The sequence below is a fragment of the Diabrotica undecimpunctata genome, chromosome 5, assembly GCF_040954645.1.
Source record: "Diabrotica undecimpunctata isolate CICGRU chromosome 5, icDiaUnde3, whole genome shotgun sequence".
NCBI lineage: Eukaryota > Metazoa > Arthropoda > Insecta > Coleoptera > Chrysomelidae > Diabrotica > Diabrotica undecimpunctata.
Genome location: NC_092807.1, coordinates 135,232,199 through 135,252,463, shown reverse-complemented (window position 1 = coordinate 135,252,463; position 20,265 = coordinate 135,232,199). Strand labels below are relative to the sequence as shown.

Below are 20,265 nucleotides of genomic sequence, written 5' to 3'. Positions count from 1 at the left end.
GTCAACCAGATGTCAACAGTCAACACAACAACGAGTGTAGACGCGTTTAAGTTCCTCTTCTTCCAGTCATTTGTTTGGCTTTAGTTACCCGAGCTATCCGGCGATGATCTCCGTATTTATTTAATTATACCATCGAGCAAAAAGACAATCTGACTTTTTGCTCGATGATTTATACTGATCGTTCCAGAGCGCAGAGCCGTACCACAGTATATTGCTAAAGAATTTATAAAGTAATACCACTGTGGCCGTACCCTTAGGCAAGGAAAGAGAGGGGACACGTAATCGTATGGAATTGACTAAAGCCAAACCGGCACCAGAAAGGTTGTCAGGTCATATTTTATTTCTTTAGTAGATTGAGAATAATGGATATATATCAACAAATAGATTAGTTTCAAAATTTTACAAATGAACACTGACATAATGATCACTTTTTGATCACAACATGATTTTATCATTACTTATTTTTCAGTAGATCGATATATTGTTTCAATAAATTAGTAAATTGAAGTTGAAATCAGTAGATCTATTGAGAAATCAGTAGACCTGGTAACCCTGCGAAAGGTAGTGATGGGCAACTTACAGAGACCAAAACATGGCGGTCACATCGAAATTGGCTTCACTTTGAGAAGGTTTGTTAAATGAGTGTTACCTGTCCTCTCTCTTTCCTTGTCTAAGGCCGTACCTAAAGACCCCCTTACACCTCACAAGAAAACTTGCTGCAATTATTTATTGCATCACTTTCATGCAAGTCTATTGCAAGATCTTTATGTGCGATTTTACAGCTTGCAACTCGGCTTACAATGCAATTAATGTTGAAATTTTTACCCTTAACCTAAATTATAAACTTCTGTTTCTTTTTTAATTACTTATTGCTGTTCGTTTAACACTATTTAATAAATTTCTAAACGCCAATACTATTAAAAATAGCCAAATATAAAAGGAAAAAGGCAGTAGCAGCAACCTTAAGTATTACTACTGCTGCTGCCAACCTTTTAGTTACTACTAGTTGTGGAAAAATCAAACTTCCTTCAAATTTTCCTAGACTTGCATTAAAACTTGCAGAGAAAATGGCACCAAACCGATTAGCGATTATCGCGCAATTGCAAGAAGTTGCAGGAAAGAATCAGCTGACGACCTACTGCGCATTCATTTGCGTCTTGCAGGTATAATAAACTACTACTCTAAAAATCTTTCCAAACAACAACTGAGTGTGTCCTGATAAAAACAACAACAAAATATCTTGAAATACAGTAAAAAAATAGTTGAAGTTTTAATCAAACAATAACATAACCTTAAAATATAATAAAGATTCATAGTAAACATGTTAATAATTTGATATTCTGACATCACAAATTCACGAATAACAAATACCAATCGCACAGAATAACTGTTCATAATAAAAAATTCCTTATCTAATATCCAAACAATTATAAAAACAATAGTTCCAACTTATAAGGGACAAATACACACAAATTAGAAATGCTTGGAAAGGTTTTCTAAGTCCCGCCCATTGTGACGTCAGACTTAAGTAGTGCATACCACCGAACAACTCCATACTGACATTTATTTTGTTAATTCTTTCTTTGGTAATTCTTAATGGTACAGGTTTGCTCCAAAGCTTTTCTTGCAATTTTGGGTATTTATAAATACCGCGTTCAAAATATTGGCAAGAGGTATCTTTTAGAATTCCAGTCTCCAAGAGAACGATGGGGAGGTGACAAAAAAACTGAACAATTTAAAGGTAAAAAAGAGGCTGTTTCAAATTTTTTAAAATCACTACAGTTTGTGGAGTCCCATTATACAAGGGATAAAAGCACCAGACACTATATGCCAAGTGATTGTACAGCAAAAGAACTCTGGAAACAGTACAACCAATCAGTAAATGACAATCTGCAGGTAAGGTATTGTTACTTCCTGTATATTTTCAACTATTATTTTAATATCAGTTTCAAGACTCCAGCAACAGATGCTTGTTCGCAATGCATTCGTTTGATATGCCAAATAAAAACGATGCCTGCAGGACCCAGGAAGGTTGAAGTTATGGCTGAACATGCGGTTCATAAAATGAAAGCAAAAACGTTTTATTCCATGCTGAAAAAAGACGACGGGCCTTCTGTACTGAAACTTTCTTTTGATTGTCAAAAGAACCTTGTGTTCCAGACCAGGCTGCCTATTATAGCAGGCAACTGTACCTCTACAATTTTACTATATGTGAGGGAAATTCTACTAGTGTTCAAAATCCTGGTTCGGTGTATGCTTATACTTGGTGTGAACACCAAAGATATAAAGGGTTTAATGAAATCGCTTCGATTTTATATCACCATCTTAGAAATGAGGACCTTTCAGAAATAAAGGAAATAATGATTTTCTGCGATGGCTGTCCCGGCCAAAACAAAAACATAGCTGTGATTGGCATGTTGTGCAAATTTTTATATGAAACGTTAAGTTGCAAAAAAATTACTGTTACTTATCCTGTGGTTGGACACTCCTTTATTCCTCCCGATAGGGTATTCGGGAGGATTGAACAAAAAAATTAGAAAAAAAGACACAATAATACAACCTAGTGAATATTGGAATTTGTTTTCTCAATTTAGCACAGTTAGAAAAGTTGGGACTTGGGTAGCCGTTCAAGACTGGAAAAGTGCAGTTGCTACAGCTACCTTCAGGCCAATTCCACTTCAAATTTGCTGCTTCCAAAAGAATAATCATAGAAAAAACTAATCAAAACAATGGGACTGTGCAGGGTGAAATTAATTACAGGTGCAATCTAGGCGTCCAGAAACCAATATTAAAAAAGGGAAAGAAAATGAATCAGATTATTCCAGCTCTCCTTCCAAACAACGTCATGGTTGCAAGAGAAAAAATTAAAGATGTGGAAAAACTCCTTAACACTCATTTTGGCGAGAACTGGAGAACCTACGACAATTTGCAGTTCTATGTCCCCATTGTTGATAATAATTTTCAAGGAGTAGAAGAAAACGATGGGGAAGAGCACATTGAAATAATAGAGGAACCTAATGAGCTCTCTATTTAACATTTTTTGGCCTTAATAATAATAAAATTATTAGCATTACGTTTTTTTAATAAATAATATTGTTTTGTTCAAGTTCTATAAATAAAAATATTTCAAAAACTATCTACTTTCCTATTTTCTATTTAGTTGGGTTTCAACTGTTACGATGTATAACTTGTTTGTTCCTAGGTGGTTCGCAGCAAAAGTGTTTCAATGCAATGCTTCGTTGCAAAACTCGTTAGTTCTAACTTTTAATCTAATATTTTTCTATTAAAATGTTGCTTCTGATTTTTTAATTCTTAGTTTCTTTATCGAGACCAGGGTAATGTTTCACAAGCAAAAAATTCATTTTACTTAAGTTAATTGGTCAGACACAATAAGTTTTTTACATCTCCTGAAAAACTCGTTTAAGGGTAACGAGCGAGTTTTGCTTCTCAGCTACTCATATATATATATATATATATATATATATATATATATATATATATATATATATATATATATATATATATATATATATTGTTATGATGTGTTTTTTGTTTGAATTATGAGCAATGAGTATTTTTAATAATATAATATATATAGGGTTTTTATCGCGGTTCTCAAAGAATTAGCTTGTAAGTACTTTTTTAAATTATCTTTATTATAACTATTATGAAACACACATATATATCTAACCTAGTCAATGTAAATTTAAAATAAACTATCTTTAAACTGATATTCTTATAAAAACTAATTAAATTCTATAGACAATCTAAAATTTAAACAAACTATCTTCAAAATTGAAATTGTTATGACACTAACTAAATTATATTAACAAAATTTTGTACCTTTCTTTCACTGAATGCCTAAATGAACTGTTTTCAACTAAGTATATAGATTCTAATCACCACTGAATGTCTTCGTACTTCAGTTATCCTTGTTTTTTGTGAAATTACTTTTTCCAATTATCAGCTTCTACCAATTTAATATATAGTTTTCTTCACCAGCATGTATACACCACCAGCAAACAGCATTTATATTTATTCTTTTCAATATACCAATATCCAATTATTATAAGTTGATTTATACTAATCTCCAACCATAATATAATTTAATTTCTTCCAATATACTTTTTTTAATCTTCAATAATTATTTGTGTATAATTATAAATGTGCATTAAATTATATGCATAATTTTTAATCTTCATTTAACTCACTATATTAAACAATTTGACTATTTGTACCTGATTCACTGATTCCAAATAACTTTCATATTTCTTACTAAACTTTTCTGACTGACTTCTTGAAAATTTTGTACAATTTACTTCACTAACTAACTTTCATAATAAACTGGCCTGACTTCTGACTAAAAACTTAAAAACTTCTTAAAACTCTTCTGACTGCACTATCTAAAACTTTTCTGACTAAAAACTTTCAAAAACTGCCCAAAAACTGCCATCTTGAATCCAAATCACGGGTATTTATATCTTTTGGACATTCTAGAACCATCTCGTAAGATATCATGTTCTATTCAGTTCTATTTAATACATGTCTGAATTTTCTGGAACAAACCATTTCGCAAACATGGCCATCTCCGGAGATCCAGAGAATTCCATTCTTTTCTATTAATAATTTTGTTTACATTTAGGCTTTTCAGATCAGAATATATAATTAAATTAGTAACTTAACATTCTAATTTAATAAAATACACATTTCAAACAATATATTATTATAACCCACTTTATATTCGTAAATATTTTTAAACGTCACTTCAGAGTATAAATATCTGTCAATCTCCGAGAGTATTTTTGGTTGCCTAAGCACATGGCTCACTTATATATATTTACAATATTAAAATACAACTTTTTACAATTATTATGCTAATTTATTAAAAATGCCCTCACATAAATATATTTTTATTAAATTCTCTAGTATATAACTTATTTAAAACAACCAAATATCTAATATTATGTAGTATATAACTTATAAATTATTTTCTATAAACCCTAATCGTCACAATACCCCAAAATTTAAATTTAAAATAAATAATTTACTTATTATTTTTTTAAATATTAATTTTCTTATCCCTTATTAAATTTAATAAATCAATTTTTTTTTTATTTAAAATGTGTTAAATACATCCCTGTTCGCTGTCTATGTCAAAACAGAGAACAACGGATTACAGTTCGGCTATTCTATGGTCAACTGTCATGTCAAATGAAGAGAATAAAATATAACCTTAATTAAAAATATAATGGATATTGTGTTCTGTTTATTTATAGACAAAATCTAGGAATTATTTCCATTCAACAGGCTTTTATCCATATGAATTGGTAAGTTTTACACTTTTTATAAAGACATTTACACAATCAATTCTGTATCTAACCCCAAATTCTGATTTTTAGGGTATCAAACAATTTCCATATGTACAAAATTCAACAAGTATGATGTCAAATTGATTCAAAATAATGAAATCTACCATCTATTTAACAAATCAAGTCTATTGAATAAAATGGATATATCAGTAAGTTATTAGTGTTATTATATTTGTGTTAAAGGTATAGAAATCATTATTCAATCTCTTCATGATATTTATACTTAGATCTGGTATCATCCTTTTATAATAATTAATTATTCCAATAAATCCTCTTAAAGTTCTTAAATTGTGTGGTGTTTTATATTCCTGAATGACTTGTGTCCGTTCTGGATCCATTTCGATTTCCTTAGTGTTAAGTTTATAACCTAGATATATGACTTCTTTTTGAAAAAATGTACATTTTTCTTGATTTATTTTTAGTCCAACTTTGTCTAATCTATTTATTATAATTTTTAGGTGTTTCTCATGATCTTCAGCCGTTTTAGAAAAAATTAAGATATCATCAATGTAGTGAATTACAAAATGTTCATATTGATCCAAAATATCATGAAGACATCTACATAGAGCACTGCAAGATGATTGAAGTCCAAATGGTACTACTTTGAATTGATATACTACTCCATCTATCTGAAATCCTGTATACTGTCTACTTTTTCTTTCTAGAGGTATTAACCAGAAACTATGCTGTAAATCGATTTTAGTGAAAAATGACATTCCTGTAATTCTTCCTAATACTCCATCTATACTCATTGGTGCTTCAAATTGCTTTTCAGTAATCTTGTTAATATTCCTTGCATCCAAACATAACCTGATTTCACCTGATCTTTTTCGTACTACTACTATGGGGTTGATAAAACGTGTGTCTGCCTTCTCAATGATCCCATCTTCTAACATATTATTAATTGTTTTGTTTACTTCTTCTCTGTATTTATATGGTATTGGGTATGATTTTGTTTTAAAATCTTTTTCTTCTTTAACTTTTATACTATGGATATAATTTTGTGCAATTCTATTTTCTTTATTGACAAGTCCCTTGTGTTGCTGCAATATGGAAATGACTATTGATTTATATTCTTCGGGGCAATTTAAAACTTTCATCATATCTTCTTCTTTACAAATCACATTATTCTTCAATATGTACTCATTATTCCTTGCTTCCAATTTTACGCACTCCGCCTCGTAGGCATCCATCTGCTTAAAATTTCCATTCCTTAAATATTCACTACCATTATTCTTTACATTCTTCTGGGACATTTCCCTATCATCAAAATACATTTCTTCTTCATAAACATCATTATTTTCTTTTAATAATATCCTATCAACTCTTATTCCTTCTTCTACCTCATCTTTCTGCATAAATTTAATTATTTGCCCTTCCAAAGTTACCATTTTTTCTTCAAAATCTATCTTTACTTTCTTCTTTTCCAATTCATCATTTCCCATTAATATATCAACACATAAATCCTTGACAATAAATCCTTGCATATTAATTTCTTTATTAAGAATATTAATTTTAAAATTGGCTAGTTTATCAATTTCACCCAACTTCTTATTATTTGCACCAACAATTTTAATTTTTGGAATCTTTATTATATCTGATAATTTTAATGTATTAAAAATAAAATTCTCCGAGACTAAAGTACTTTCTGAACCAGTATCTATCATAATTTTAATCATTTTATTTTTGGCCAAAGCATTTATATAAATTAAATTAATAGATTCAATAATTTTATCTTCATCTAAAGAAATAAATTCAGAAGGTTTTTCATAATAGCAATGGCCTAACTTGTAATTCAGAAAGTTTACTGCACAAAATTTTGATTATTAGAATTGTCAGATTGTATCTGACCACTTGAATCTGATGTCCTATGTCTTTCCCTACTATGACTTCTACTCACATTTTCCTGCCTTGTACTACTTCGTTCCCTGTCTTCGCAGCTTCTATTCCTTCGAACACAATTTACCTGTCTATTATAGTTAGGTCGCTCTGTATTTCTTCTATTGTTAAAATCTTGTTTATTATTATTAGTACTGTTATTAAAATGTTGTCTATTATAACTAGTATTGTTATTAAAATTCTGTCTATTTTGATTACTATTATTATTATTAAAATTTTGTAAACTATCAACATATCTATAATTATTATATGATTGTCTATATTGTTGATTATCATTTCTATTATATTGAAAGTTACTATTGTTTTTTCTGTTATTATTATTACTTGTCATATTGCCTCTTTGTATTCTTTGAATAAAATTAATAAAACTATCTATTGTTTGAATATTTTGTACAGTTACGGTTTGCACAACATCAGCATCAAAATGTCTAGATACATTTAAGACTGTTTCATCCTCTCTAAGTGGTGGTTCTAAATATTTTGCAACTGTTATCAATTTCAATGCATAATCTACCATATTTGATTTTAAATTTTGATTATACTTTCCAAAATATAGAATTTCTCTAAACTTGGCTTGCTCTAATTCACCCCAATAATAATTTAAAAATTTATTTTCAAATGTTTGAAAATTATCTAAATCATTCTCAATACTAGCAAACCAAGTTGCTGCATTGTCATTTAATGTCATTCTAATATAATCTTTAATATCATTAATATTATTCACAAATCTTAATTTATGTTTTAAACTATTTATGTATACTCTAGGATGCAAATTTTTTATATTACCAGAGAATTTAATCGCAGTCTCATTTGTTAAATTTAAGTAAGGTCTCCCTATGTCTCTCATTTGTGAAATATCATCTATTCTCTGTTCCACATTTCTTATTTGATTACAATTTATTTGGATATTTTGTTGTATATCGTCTAATTTTTCTTCTGTGTTTCTCCTGTCTTCGTTAATTTTTACTTCTAAGTTACATTTCTGTAACTCTATTTTCTGTTCTATATCTATCTTATTATCTTGAATAATCCTCTTTACTTCTGTCCTCTCATTGTCTATCCGTTTCTTGTAGTCATTCCGTATACTTTTTATTTCATTTGCTACTTTTTTCTCTGCAGCTTCAAGTTTTTTATCCATTTGTTTTACTATTTTATTATTATTATCTTCTATTTTCTTTTCTAATTTTCTATAATTCTCTTCCAATTTCTGTTCCATTTTTTTCATGTCTTCTTTGACTTCTTTTGAATTCTCTTCCAATTTTTTTGTATTCTCTTCCATTTTCTGTTCCATTTTTTTCATGTCTTCTTTGATTTCTTTTGAATTCTCTTCCATTGTCTTGTTCATCTGCATCATTAATGACATCAAAGCTGCCATATTGACATTTTCCTCTCTTTCTGGATTCATTTCTGCAGTATCTTGTGGAACTTGAACTAAACTCTCCTCTTGTATAGGTTGTGTTTCTACTTCCACATCTTCTTCATTCTTTTTGCTTCTTATACCTTTCTTTCCTTGAGACATTTTGAGACTTTACTTGTTCAAATATAATTAAAATTAAAATCTATACTTTTTCTTTCTACTGATAATTAATTTAATTATATGAGAGCACTTATCTTCCCAAACTAATTCTTTTAAATAGAGAGCCCCACGTTGGGCGCCAAATTGTTATGATGTGTTTTTTGTTTGAATTATGAGCAATGAGTATTTTTAATAATATAATATATATAGGGTTTTTATCGCGGTTCTCAAAGAATTAGCTTGTAAGTACTTTTTTAAATTATCTTTATTATAACTATTATGAAACACACATATATATCTAACCTAGTCAATGTAAATTTAAAATAAACTATCTTTAAACTGATATTCTTATAAAAACTAATTAAATTCTATAGACAATCTAAAATTTAAACAAACTATCTTCAAAATTGAAATTGTTATGACACTAACTAAATTATATTAACAAAATTTTGTACCTTTCTTTCACTGAATGCCTAAATGAACTGTTTTCAACTAAGTATATAGATTCTAATCACCACTGAATGTCTTCGTACTTCAGTTATCCTTGTTTTTTGTGAAATTACTTTTTCCAATTATCAGCTTCTACCAATTTAATATATAGTTTTCTTCACCAGCATGTATACACCACCAGCAAACAGCATTTATATTTATTCTTTTCAATATACCAATATCCAATTATTATAAGTTGATTTATACTAATCTCCAACCATAATATAATTTAATTTCTTCCAATATACTTTTTTTAATCTTCAATAATTATTTGTGTATAATTATAAATGTGCATTAAATTATATGCATAATTTTTAATCTTCATTTAACTCACTATATTAAACAATTTGACTATTTGTACCTGATTCACTGATTCCAAATAACTTTCATATTTCTTACTAAACTTTTCTGACTGACTTCTTGAAAATTTTGTACAATTTACTTCACTAACTAACTTTCATAATAAACTGGCCTGACTTCTGACTAAAAACTTAAAAACTTCTTAAAACTCTTCTGACTGCACTATCTAAAACTTTTCTGACTAAAAACTTTCAAAAACTGCCCAAAAACTGCCATCTTGAATCCAAATCACGGGTATTTATATCTTTTGGACATTCTAGAACCATCTCGTAAGATATCATGTTCTATTCAGTTCTATTTAATACATGTCTGAATTTTCTGGAACAAACCATTTCGCAAACATGGCCATCTCCGGAGATCCAGAGAATTCCATTCTTTTCTATTAATAATTTTGTTTACATTTAGGCTTTTCAGATCAGAATATATAATTAAATTAGTAACTTAACATTCTAATTTAATAAAATACACATTTCAAACAATATATTATTATAACCCACTTTATATTCGTAAATATTTTTAAACGTCACTTCAGAGTATAAATATCTGTCAATCTCCGAGAGTATTTTTGGTTGCCTAAGCACATGGCTCACTTATATATATTTACAATATTAAAATACAACTTTTTACAATTATTATGCTAATTTATTAAAAATGCCCTCACATAAATATATTTTTATTAAATTCTCTAGTATATAACTTATTTAAAACAACCAAATATCTAATATTATGTAGTATATAACTTATAAATTATTTTCTATAAACCCTAATCGTCACAATATATATATATATATATATATATATATATATATATATATATATATATATATATATATATATATATATATATATATATATATATATTCATTTATAAGTTATACAAACAATAATAACATCGTAGTTTTAACGTTTAATTGTCACAGAGTCAGATAAAATTAAGTTATTAAAATTTTCTACCAAGTAACCAAAAACAAAATTTGATTATTTTAGTATTTTAGTAATGTTATGTATTTTGAGAAAGATTTCCGTAGTAGAAATCGAAATGTCAAAAATAAAATTATAAACTTAAATTGTGGCTTATTCCCCAAAAAATAGGAAATGGCATAGATGCCACAAGAAAATATCTTCAGAACAATATTAGTTATTAATATTATATTGAAAAATTATTAGGTATAATTGTAAATCAATGGTAATTTAATCCTAATAATAAATTAAGTTGAAAAAAGAGTTAAAAACATATAAAAAATATAACTATACCTTTGTACACTTTCTCCTTCTGCTTCTCTTTTTCCGTCCCTTTCTGAATTCATTGTGAATTCGAATTGTTGTTTTCAGGGCCCTGATTCTATTTCATTTCGATGTCGAAATTTAAAAGCGACTACGCCATGACAGTCGCAATCGCTAGCGATTCTGATTCATTTCGATTGTAGTTAAAACTGGGGATATTTACTTTATCATTTTGACACTGCTGAAAATTTGGGTTGGCCCTGTTGTTTATTGGCTGCACTACGCTTGTTGAATGTTTGTTTTGTTTACGTTACGTGAACGTCTTTTTTTTCTTGTTTGAGTTGTTAAATCATAAATAGTGGCCATTCTCAATTATATTTTGAATTGAAAGAAAAGATGGCAAGAAAAAAAAGGCGATGTGGGAGATCCTTAAGTTATAACCACTAAGATTTGACTTAGTGGTTATATTCTAATATATTTTTAAATTTACTGCAGCTTAGTAATACTAACCCTAAACATTTTAGGTATCCTAGAGGCATAAACATCTTCTTTCAAATATGGTTCTAATACCCTTATTAAATAATTTGCAGCTTGTTTATTAAGACGGAATTGCTGCCTAAATTGAGCATCACTTAGTGAAAAAGAATTTTGAGTATCCCGTAACATTCTTCTTATCCTCCGTTATGAGCGTCGGATATCTATCCTCTCTAATTCCTCCAAAACTAGCATATGTCCGTAAAACACAGCCATATTAATACTTTTTGCCTCAGTTTTCCTTGCAAGGATCAAAACACCGCCTACCTAAACTGAACCTAAGTTTACTTCTCCCAGTCCAGTCCAGTCATTCATGTCAGATTAATTTCGACTCGAAATTAAATTTCAACCACTTTCTTGAAGTTGAAATTAATTTCGATAAATCGAAATTTAGTGACGTCGTTTGGTTAGTTCAGCTGAAATCCACAAGGTTCGCAAAGTCGCATTTCGACGTCGCCATATTAATTTCGACATGTTTTGAGTCGAAATCTCAATTAGAATCAGGCAGGGCCCAGTATAGTTTTGATATATTGTAAACATTTCATTTTGTGAATAACATGATCTTTGAATGTATATTTAAATACTTGCAGTTATTGTAATAATAAATTAGATCTATTAGATTAAATTTACTTACAGTATTGTAAAAAATAGATTGATAAATTTACATAGATAGGATAAAAAAATATATAAGTAAAATTTGTGGGAAAAGAAATTATTCGAACTTTATTTCTATCATATCAAATTAATAATAAGTTATTTACAATTTGATTAAAGAAGTATACATTAATCATAAATATTTCTGTTTTATTTAAACTTACCTTAAATATTACTAAAAAAAATGAAATTTTTTTTTTAAACAAATTAGGTGGTTTATTTGACAATTTATTTATTGAAATAATTCATATTCGTAATGTACGCAAAAAGTACATACAAGTTCAAAAAGAAACGTTGAAATACATAAAAAAGGACCAGAGATAAAGTTAACAGCTCCTTAGCCATCCTTTCAGCTACCGCGAGTTTCAAAGTCGGTCTATTACCTATAAAGAATACATTTTGAAGCTTTGTGGACGATTCCATTAAAGGGCAATATTTTTAGAAGTTAGTACATTAAAACTATAAAGAATATTTTTTCAAATAACGCTAATTAGTTATTGTTATAAACAAAGCTGCTATGAATTAAATAAAAAAAGAGGCTAACTTTGTGTTACGATAAAAATCCTGGCCTAAAAATAACCGTATTATATTATGACTAATGCTGTTCTGTTTTAGAATATACGAGACCTTTCGAATAGCTGGCATAAACTCCAAGTAATAAAAAAACTGGTTCCATTCGAATCTTCCGGAATTAGGCCTGTCCATTCGAGGCGAAACCAGGTCAATTGAGGTCAAAATCCATGGGATTCTAGAGCAGCTGTTTTCGTATAAATATGGAGGAACTTTTATTTTGAAAACAGTTAATTCGGACGACGCGCTCGCGATAAAATGTTACGTTCGCTTTTTAATAAATTATGTATGTTTAGTGAAAATAAATAAATATCAGTCATTGTGCTTTTTAATGAATTAAGATAAGAACAAGACATTATAAATTAAAAACTTAACAATTAATAAATTCACAACAAATGGTGCCAGAAGTGAGATCGAACATAAATTAGACTTATAATAATAATACAAGTAAATATAAAATAAATTGTGAAAATGGCTACGATTTATGAGCTGACAGTGACTAATTTAAGAAGACATCTTGAAGACAGAGAATTATCTTCCACCGGAAAAAAGGCTGAGTTAGTCCAACGACTAAAGAACGCTTTGCTAGAAGAAGGACTAGACCCAGAGACTTATATATTTGAAGACAAACATGATGCTGTCATCTCGTCGATTTCGAAATTGGAGAACAAAGTATCCGGCGACATCGCTTCTTTAGAAAGCAAAGTTTCTAACGAGATTTCTTCTCTGGAAAGCAAAGTTTCTGCTAACATCTCTTCAGAAATCTCTAAAGTCACTTCTGAGATGTCTGCCCTGGACGATAGAATATCTTCGTTGAAAAACCAAGTTGCTGCCGATAAGTTGGCCTTCGAAGAAAAGATTAAAGAGATGGAAAGGAAGATGGAAGAAACAGGGACAGCAGAGAGAGGTAACAATCCGATTACAGTGGAGATAAAAGAAGACGAGACGAAATTTAAGTTGGAGACACGGCCGAAATTTGAAGGAAGTGGAGGTTCTATTCATGTTAAAGTCCCAACTTTCGACGGAAAATCATCATGGAACAACTACATGAAACAGTTCGAATCAGCCGCAAGAGCAAATGGATGGTCTGAAAAAGAAAAGGCTGTAAACCTGACTATCGCTCTTCGAGGAGATGCCTTAGATGTGCTTCAGACCATAGCCGTAGAGGAGACCGATGATTTCGAACAACTGAAGAAGAGGTTAAATATGCGATATGGCCACGAACATTTGGAGCATGTATATCAGTCACAGCTTAAAAATCGTAGACAGAAGAAAGATGAGGCTCTTCAAGAATATGAGGTAGATATTGCCAGATTAGTACGATATGCTTATCCAACAGCTCCCGAAGACATGATGGAAAAATTGGCCGTTCAAACGTTTATTGATGGTCTTCGTGATCATGAAATGCAGAGAACACTGCGATTAGCACGTCACAAGACGCTGGTTGATGTCCTATCCGCCGCCCTCGAATATGAGTCAGCTACGCAGGCCTCTGGCGGTTACAGTAAAGTTAGGACTGTAACAGAGGAAGGAGATGAAGATAAACTTGACCAGCTCTTTAATTTGATGAAAAGCATGACATGCAAGAAAAAGAAGACCATAAAATCAAGAAACTCACCATCAGGAAAACCAGAACGAGTCAACCTTAGGGGGGCAGCTTCGACCCGGAACTCTTCCAAAGACCCTCTTATACTAATAGCTTCTTTGAAATGCCGTGAAGATAGTGTATATGTAGATGGAGACATAAATGGTAAAAAGCATACGTTGTTGGTGGATACCGGAGCGACCAGAACCATTATACGCCCGACAGTTATAAACAGCCGAAAGAAACTGTTACCAACGAGGTTGCGACTTCGGACCGCTACAGGTGAAAATGCCAACATTCATGGAGAAATCCAGGTACAATTGGGGATTGGAGCAGAAAAGTTTGTCCATACTGTTATAGTTGCTGACATCGAAGAGGATGTTATATTAGGAATGGACGTAATGAATATACATGGATTCCAATTGGATTTTAAGAATAAGGTAATCAAAGTTGGCAACGAGGAAGTATTTCTCCATCCACATAATGACAACACTGTGCAAGCAGCCATTACAGAAGATACAGTCGTGCCTGCGAGAAGCGAAACGATCATAGTAGCGCGACTACAGGGAATTGTAGACGAAGGGAGACCTGTTATGATGGAGCCTTGGAACCACGACGATGAGGTTGGCCGTGGAATCATAATTGGAAAGGAATTGGTGACTTCGGCTAAAGAAATTCCTGTGAGACTTATCAATGTCAACGACTACCCAGTGACCATAAAGAAAGAGACAAAAGTAGGAACTTGTGTACCTGTGACATCCATAATTCGTCAGGCGACAACATCTGATAATTCCAACGACAAATTCGACCAAATGGTTGCAGTTGCAGGACAGTCTCTAAACCAGATGGAGAAAAGGAAATTAAGGGAATTTCTTCGGCAGTATCGTGATATTTTCGTACCGAAAGGAGGAAAGACGGGAAGAACTACCGTTGTTAAGCATAAAATTGATACTGGTAATGCTAAGCCAATTCGTCAAACAGCTCGACGATTACCACAGGCGAAAAGAGAGGAAGCTGAAACGATTGTTCAGGAAATGAAGAAAGACGGGGTGATAGAACCTTCTACGAGCCCATGGGTCTCTCCGGTGGTCCTGGTTAAGAAGAAAGACGGAACGACGAGGTTCTGTGTGGATTACCGTTTGCTGAACAACGTTACCAAGAAAGATAGTTATCCTCTGCCTCGGATCGATGACACATTGGACACATTGGCTGGAAGTAAATTGTTTTCCACTTTAGATTTGAAGTCTGGATACTGGCAGGTAGAAATGGACCCAGTAGATAAAGAAAAGACAGCCTTCACCACAGGATCTGGATTGTGGCAATTCAACGTTATGCCATTTGGACTTTGTAATGCTCCTGCGACATTTGAGAGGCTTATGGAAAATGTGTTGAGAGGGTTATCTTGGAAAACATGCCTGGTTTATTTAGATGACATAATCGTCTTGGGGGAGACATTCGAAGATCATTTGAGGAATTTAGAAAACGTTTTTAATCGACTTAAAGCTGCCCAATTGATGCTAAACCCCAAGAAGTGCCAGCTATTTCAAGGTAAAGTCAATTATCTGGGTCATATAGTCAGTAAAGAAGGAGTGGCCGTGGATAAGGGAAAAATCGATTCCATTAAGGAATGGCCAAAACCAACTGACAAACATCAAGTGAGAAGTTTTCTTGGATTATGTACTTACTACCGGAGGTTTATTAAGAAGTTTGCAGATATCGCTAAGCCATTAACGCGACTTACAGAGGAAGCGAGAGAATACCGCTGGGATATAGACTGCCAAAATGCCTTTGAGACCTTGAAAAAGCATTTAATAACAGCACCAATTTTAGGGTATCCACTGCCAGAAGGAGAGTTCATCTTAGATACAGATGCAAGTAATGTGGGAATTGGAGGAGTGCTGTCTCAGATTCAAGGAGGACAGGAACGAGTCCTCGGATATTTTAGTAAAGTTCTTTCAAAACCTGAGCGGAATTATTGCGTCACGAGAAGAGAACTTCTGGCAGTAGTGAAATCAGTAGAGCACTTCTATCAATACCTCTATGGAAGAAAGTTTCTAATCCGAACCGACCATGCCGCCCTTAAGTGGTTGATGCAGTTTAAGAATCCAGAGGGTCAGATAGCCAGGTGGATCGAACGACTCCAAGAATACGATTTTAAGATTGAGCACCGGGCCGGAGTTAGCCACAGAAACGCTGATTCTCTTTCCAGAAGGCCATGCTCAGCAGAGTGTTCCCACTGCAACAAAACGGAATCCAAGGAAGCAGCAGTGCTAAGAACGACGATTGTCAACGACGACTGGACGCCTACTAAGATCAGGGAAGAACAAGAGAGAGATCCAGTTATACAGAAAATCCGAAAATGGAAAGAGGAAAACCGTCGACCACCTTGGCAGGAAATATCAAACCTATGCTCAGTAGTTAAGACGTATTGGGCCCAGTGGGACTCATTTATCATCGAAGATGGCTTGCTTAAACGAGTCCTGGAAAATGATGACGGTTCAGAGAAGAGAAGACAGTTGGTGATCCCAAAGAGCAGAATAGCCGAAGTACTTCGTCAGTTACACGACAGTCCATCGGGAGGGCATTTTGGTGTAAGGAAAACCCTTCAGCGAATTCGGGAACGGTTTTATTGGATGAACAGTTCCGACGATGTAAAAGACTGGTGTAAGAAATGTACTATTTGTGCCACGAGTAACGGGCCTTACCGAAAAAGGAGAGCTCCTATGAGACAATATAATGTTGGAAGCCCGTTTGAAAGAATAGCTTTGGACATCGCTGGGCCATTTCCAGAAAGTGAAAATGGAGGCAAGTACATGCTGGTAGTAATGGATTACTTCAGTAAGTGGGTCGAGATTTACGCACTTCCAGACCAGAAGGCCGCCACCGTTGCAGATAAGTTGATCCAAGAATATATCAGCCGATTTGGAGTGCCTTTGGAGATCCATAGTGACCAAGGCAGGAACTTCGAAAGCGATCTATTCCAAGGAATATGTGATAGACTAGGCATGAAGAAAACAAGAACTACAGCATATCATCCGCAATCTGATGGTATGGTAGAACGGATGAATAGGACAGTTGGCAAATATTTGACAAAGATGGTGTCCGATCATCAGCGAGACTGGGACCAATACCTTCCGTTCTTCACAATGGCCTACAGATCTGCTGTTAACGAATCAACAGGCCAGACACCAGCGAAAGTCCTATTCGGACGCGAAATGCGACTACCTTGTGATCTAGAGTTTGGGTGTCGACCTGGAGAAGATGTAGCAGGTGAAGATTATGTGATCGAATTACGAAGAAGAATGGACGATGTACATGAGTTGGTCCGTTCCCACCTTCAGATCGCTAGCGACCGAATGAAGAAACGGTACGATACACAAGCCGAAAAGGGTTGCTTTAAGAAGAACGACAAAGTATGGCTGTATAATCCCAAGAAGCGAAAAGGTTGTTCTCCCAAATTGCAGCAGTTTTGGGAAGGTCCATACCTCATCATGGAGAAGATCAACGATGTCATCTACCGAATAAGCAAGATTCCGAAGGGAAAGCCGATGATAGTACACCATAACCGGCTGGCGTCTTTCGAAGGTGACCACGACGTAGATGAAGAAGTGGAAGTAAACCAAGTCCACGATGTGTCTGACCTCACGTTTGAGGAATTCATGGGTGCCTATGGAGGTACCGGTAAAGCGAGACATGGTGTTACCACTGAAGAAAAGCAAGATCTACTAGCGCTCCCCGATGACTACTCGCTGGCCCTCACCATCCCGGCCAGTATCAAAGACGCACCAGGGTTGGCATCCGTCTTTCGAAGGAAGTTTGGTCGAGTTGCAGAACTTCAATGCCAGGTGCCAGCTCCCGGTAAAACCTTGAAACTCCAAGATGCATCACGTTACCTTTTCTACCTGGTAACAAAAGACACTGCCCGTGACCAACCTACCTACCGAGATGTATGGGAAGCCTTACTTCAATTGAGAGAGCACGTACTAGAGTCCGACGTGCAAAAGTTAGCCATGCCAAAGTTGGAGTGCCGCCAATTAGATTGGAGGGTTATCCGAAATATGGTGGAGGAGATCTTCAAAGACACCGAAGTCCAGGTGTTAGTCTGTTGCAATCCGCATAGTTACTGGTGCGGAGAGAAAACCGTCCCTTGTCATTTTTATACAACTGGAAGTTGTAAAAGAGGGTCCAGTTGCCGATACCAGCATACAGTTCCGGTTCCAGTCCCGACAAGGTTCCAGGAGGAACCATCTTTTAAGAGGGGGGCAATGTTACGATAAAAATCCTGGCCTAAAAATAACCGTATTATATTATGACTAATGCTGTTCTGTTTTAGAATATACGAGACCTTTCGAATAGCTGGCATAAACTCCAAGTAATAAAAAAACTGGTTCCATTCGAATCTTCCGGAATTAGGCCTGTCCATTCGAGGCGAAACCAGGTCAATTGAGGTCAAAATCCATGGGATTCTAGAGCAGCTGTTTTCGTATAAATATGGAGGAACTTTTATTTTGAAAACAGTTAATTCGGACGACGCGCTCGCGATAAAATGTTACGTTCGCTTTTTAATAAATTATGTATGTTTAGTGAAAATAAATAAATATCAGTCATTGTGCTTTTTAATGAATTAAGATAAGAACAAGACATTATAAATTAAAAACTTAACAATTAATAAATTCACAACATTTGTCCCAAATTATTTTAGGACAAATGTTTTTACTTTCAAATTTGTAATAAAATTCAGGCTTTTTAAATATAAAAAAATAATATTCAAAAATTTATTTTGCAATATTTAAAATTAATTTTCTTAATTTTTTATTAATGTAAATAATAGAACAAGTCTTTCTCTTCCAGAAACTACCCTTACAATTACTAAAACTATATCATTTTCTGACTAAAAAATTAATTTGGGATAAACAAATAAAATAACTTTTAAACCATTTTACCGATCACTTTGAAATTTTGACCATATTTTAAGCACTATAGTACACAGCATTCCATGAAATATAAACGTTATGAGTTTATTTTCAAAAAAGTTATTAACATTTATAAAAAAAACCGAAATTTTTTACTTATTTTGCATCTTCCTATGCAACAAATAAGGATAGAAACATTTAGAAAACGCCATTTAGAAGGTTTTTATATGACTCAAAAGTTTCTTCTCTTGTAAAATTTTTTAAAATGCTTCACTTTTTGTGATAGACGAAAAAAGCAAAAATGTTCCGTTTTTTGACCTTAATTTGTTAATATAAGTCCAAAAAATCTACTGCAGGAAACATATAGGTTTTTGTTAGAGAGGACCATACTACTCATAAAAACTATCGTTTTCCTGGCCGGTCAAGTGTCAAAAACAGGGTACTTTTTGCTTATTTCCCTGGGCTATTATGTAGTATAAATCTTCGCGCTAGTCTACTGTACCGCCATCTTTTTAACATCTTTTTTTTATATCGAAAGATATAAAATTATATTTATATATATTTCATAATAATTTGTTTACTATAAATTACTATTACTTTATGTTTTTAAAACACCGTTTATTATCATTAACGACAAATAAAAATTTACTAGAAAATATAATGTTTAAACTTAATTTTGGTTTTAATTAAAATATGAACGTTTTGGCTCATTGCACCGAATCTCAAAATTACCGTCACGTGACTGAGGCATGATTATGTTTTGACCAAATTATCTTAAAAGCGAACACAGTGTAATATTACGCATTCATTTTTAAGTGATAAACGAAGACATCTGAACTTTATACAAAATTAAAAATTAAATTGTAAAACCCCTTATGTTCTTTAGATAAATAAAAAGAAATCTGTTTTGTGATTGAATTTAGTAGTAATGAAGTAGGGACAATGTATTTGTTACTTTTTATACTCTTTTTTACAAAATTAACAATAGGGCTCGATATTCAATCAAAGACATTGTACGGACATATTGACGGTATTGGAAAAAGTTCGAAAACAAACATATTTGATGCTCCTCCAGATAGTGCAACTTACAATGGAGAAATTCGCCGAAAAAGAAGACAGATCGAAAGTAATTTATCGGATGTAGTGACAAAG

The 20,265-nt window shown here is 32.6% G+C and overlaps 1 protein-coding gene across 1 annotated transcript in view; it reads left to right on the top strand.

Annotated features, from left to right (window-relative positions):
• Nucleotides 1-19,913: 19,913 nt before the first annotated feature.
• The window catches only part of LOC140442486 (sortilin-related receptor-like), a 97,813-nt gene continuing 97,461 nt past the window's right edge, over nucleotides 19,914-20,265 (top strand). Inside the window, 1 exon segment of the mRNA XM_072533554.1 lies at nucleotides 19,914-20,265. Coding sequence (XP_072389655.1) covers nucleotides 20,056-20,265 — 210 coding nt within the window. The 5' untranslated portion in view covers nucleotides 19,914-20,055.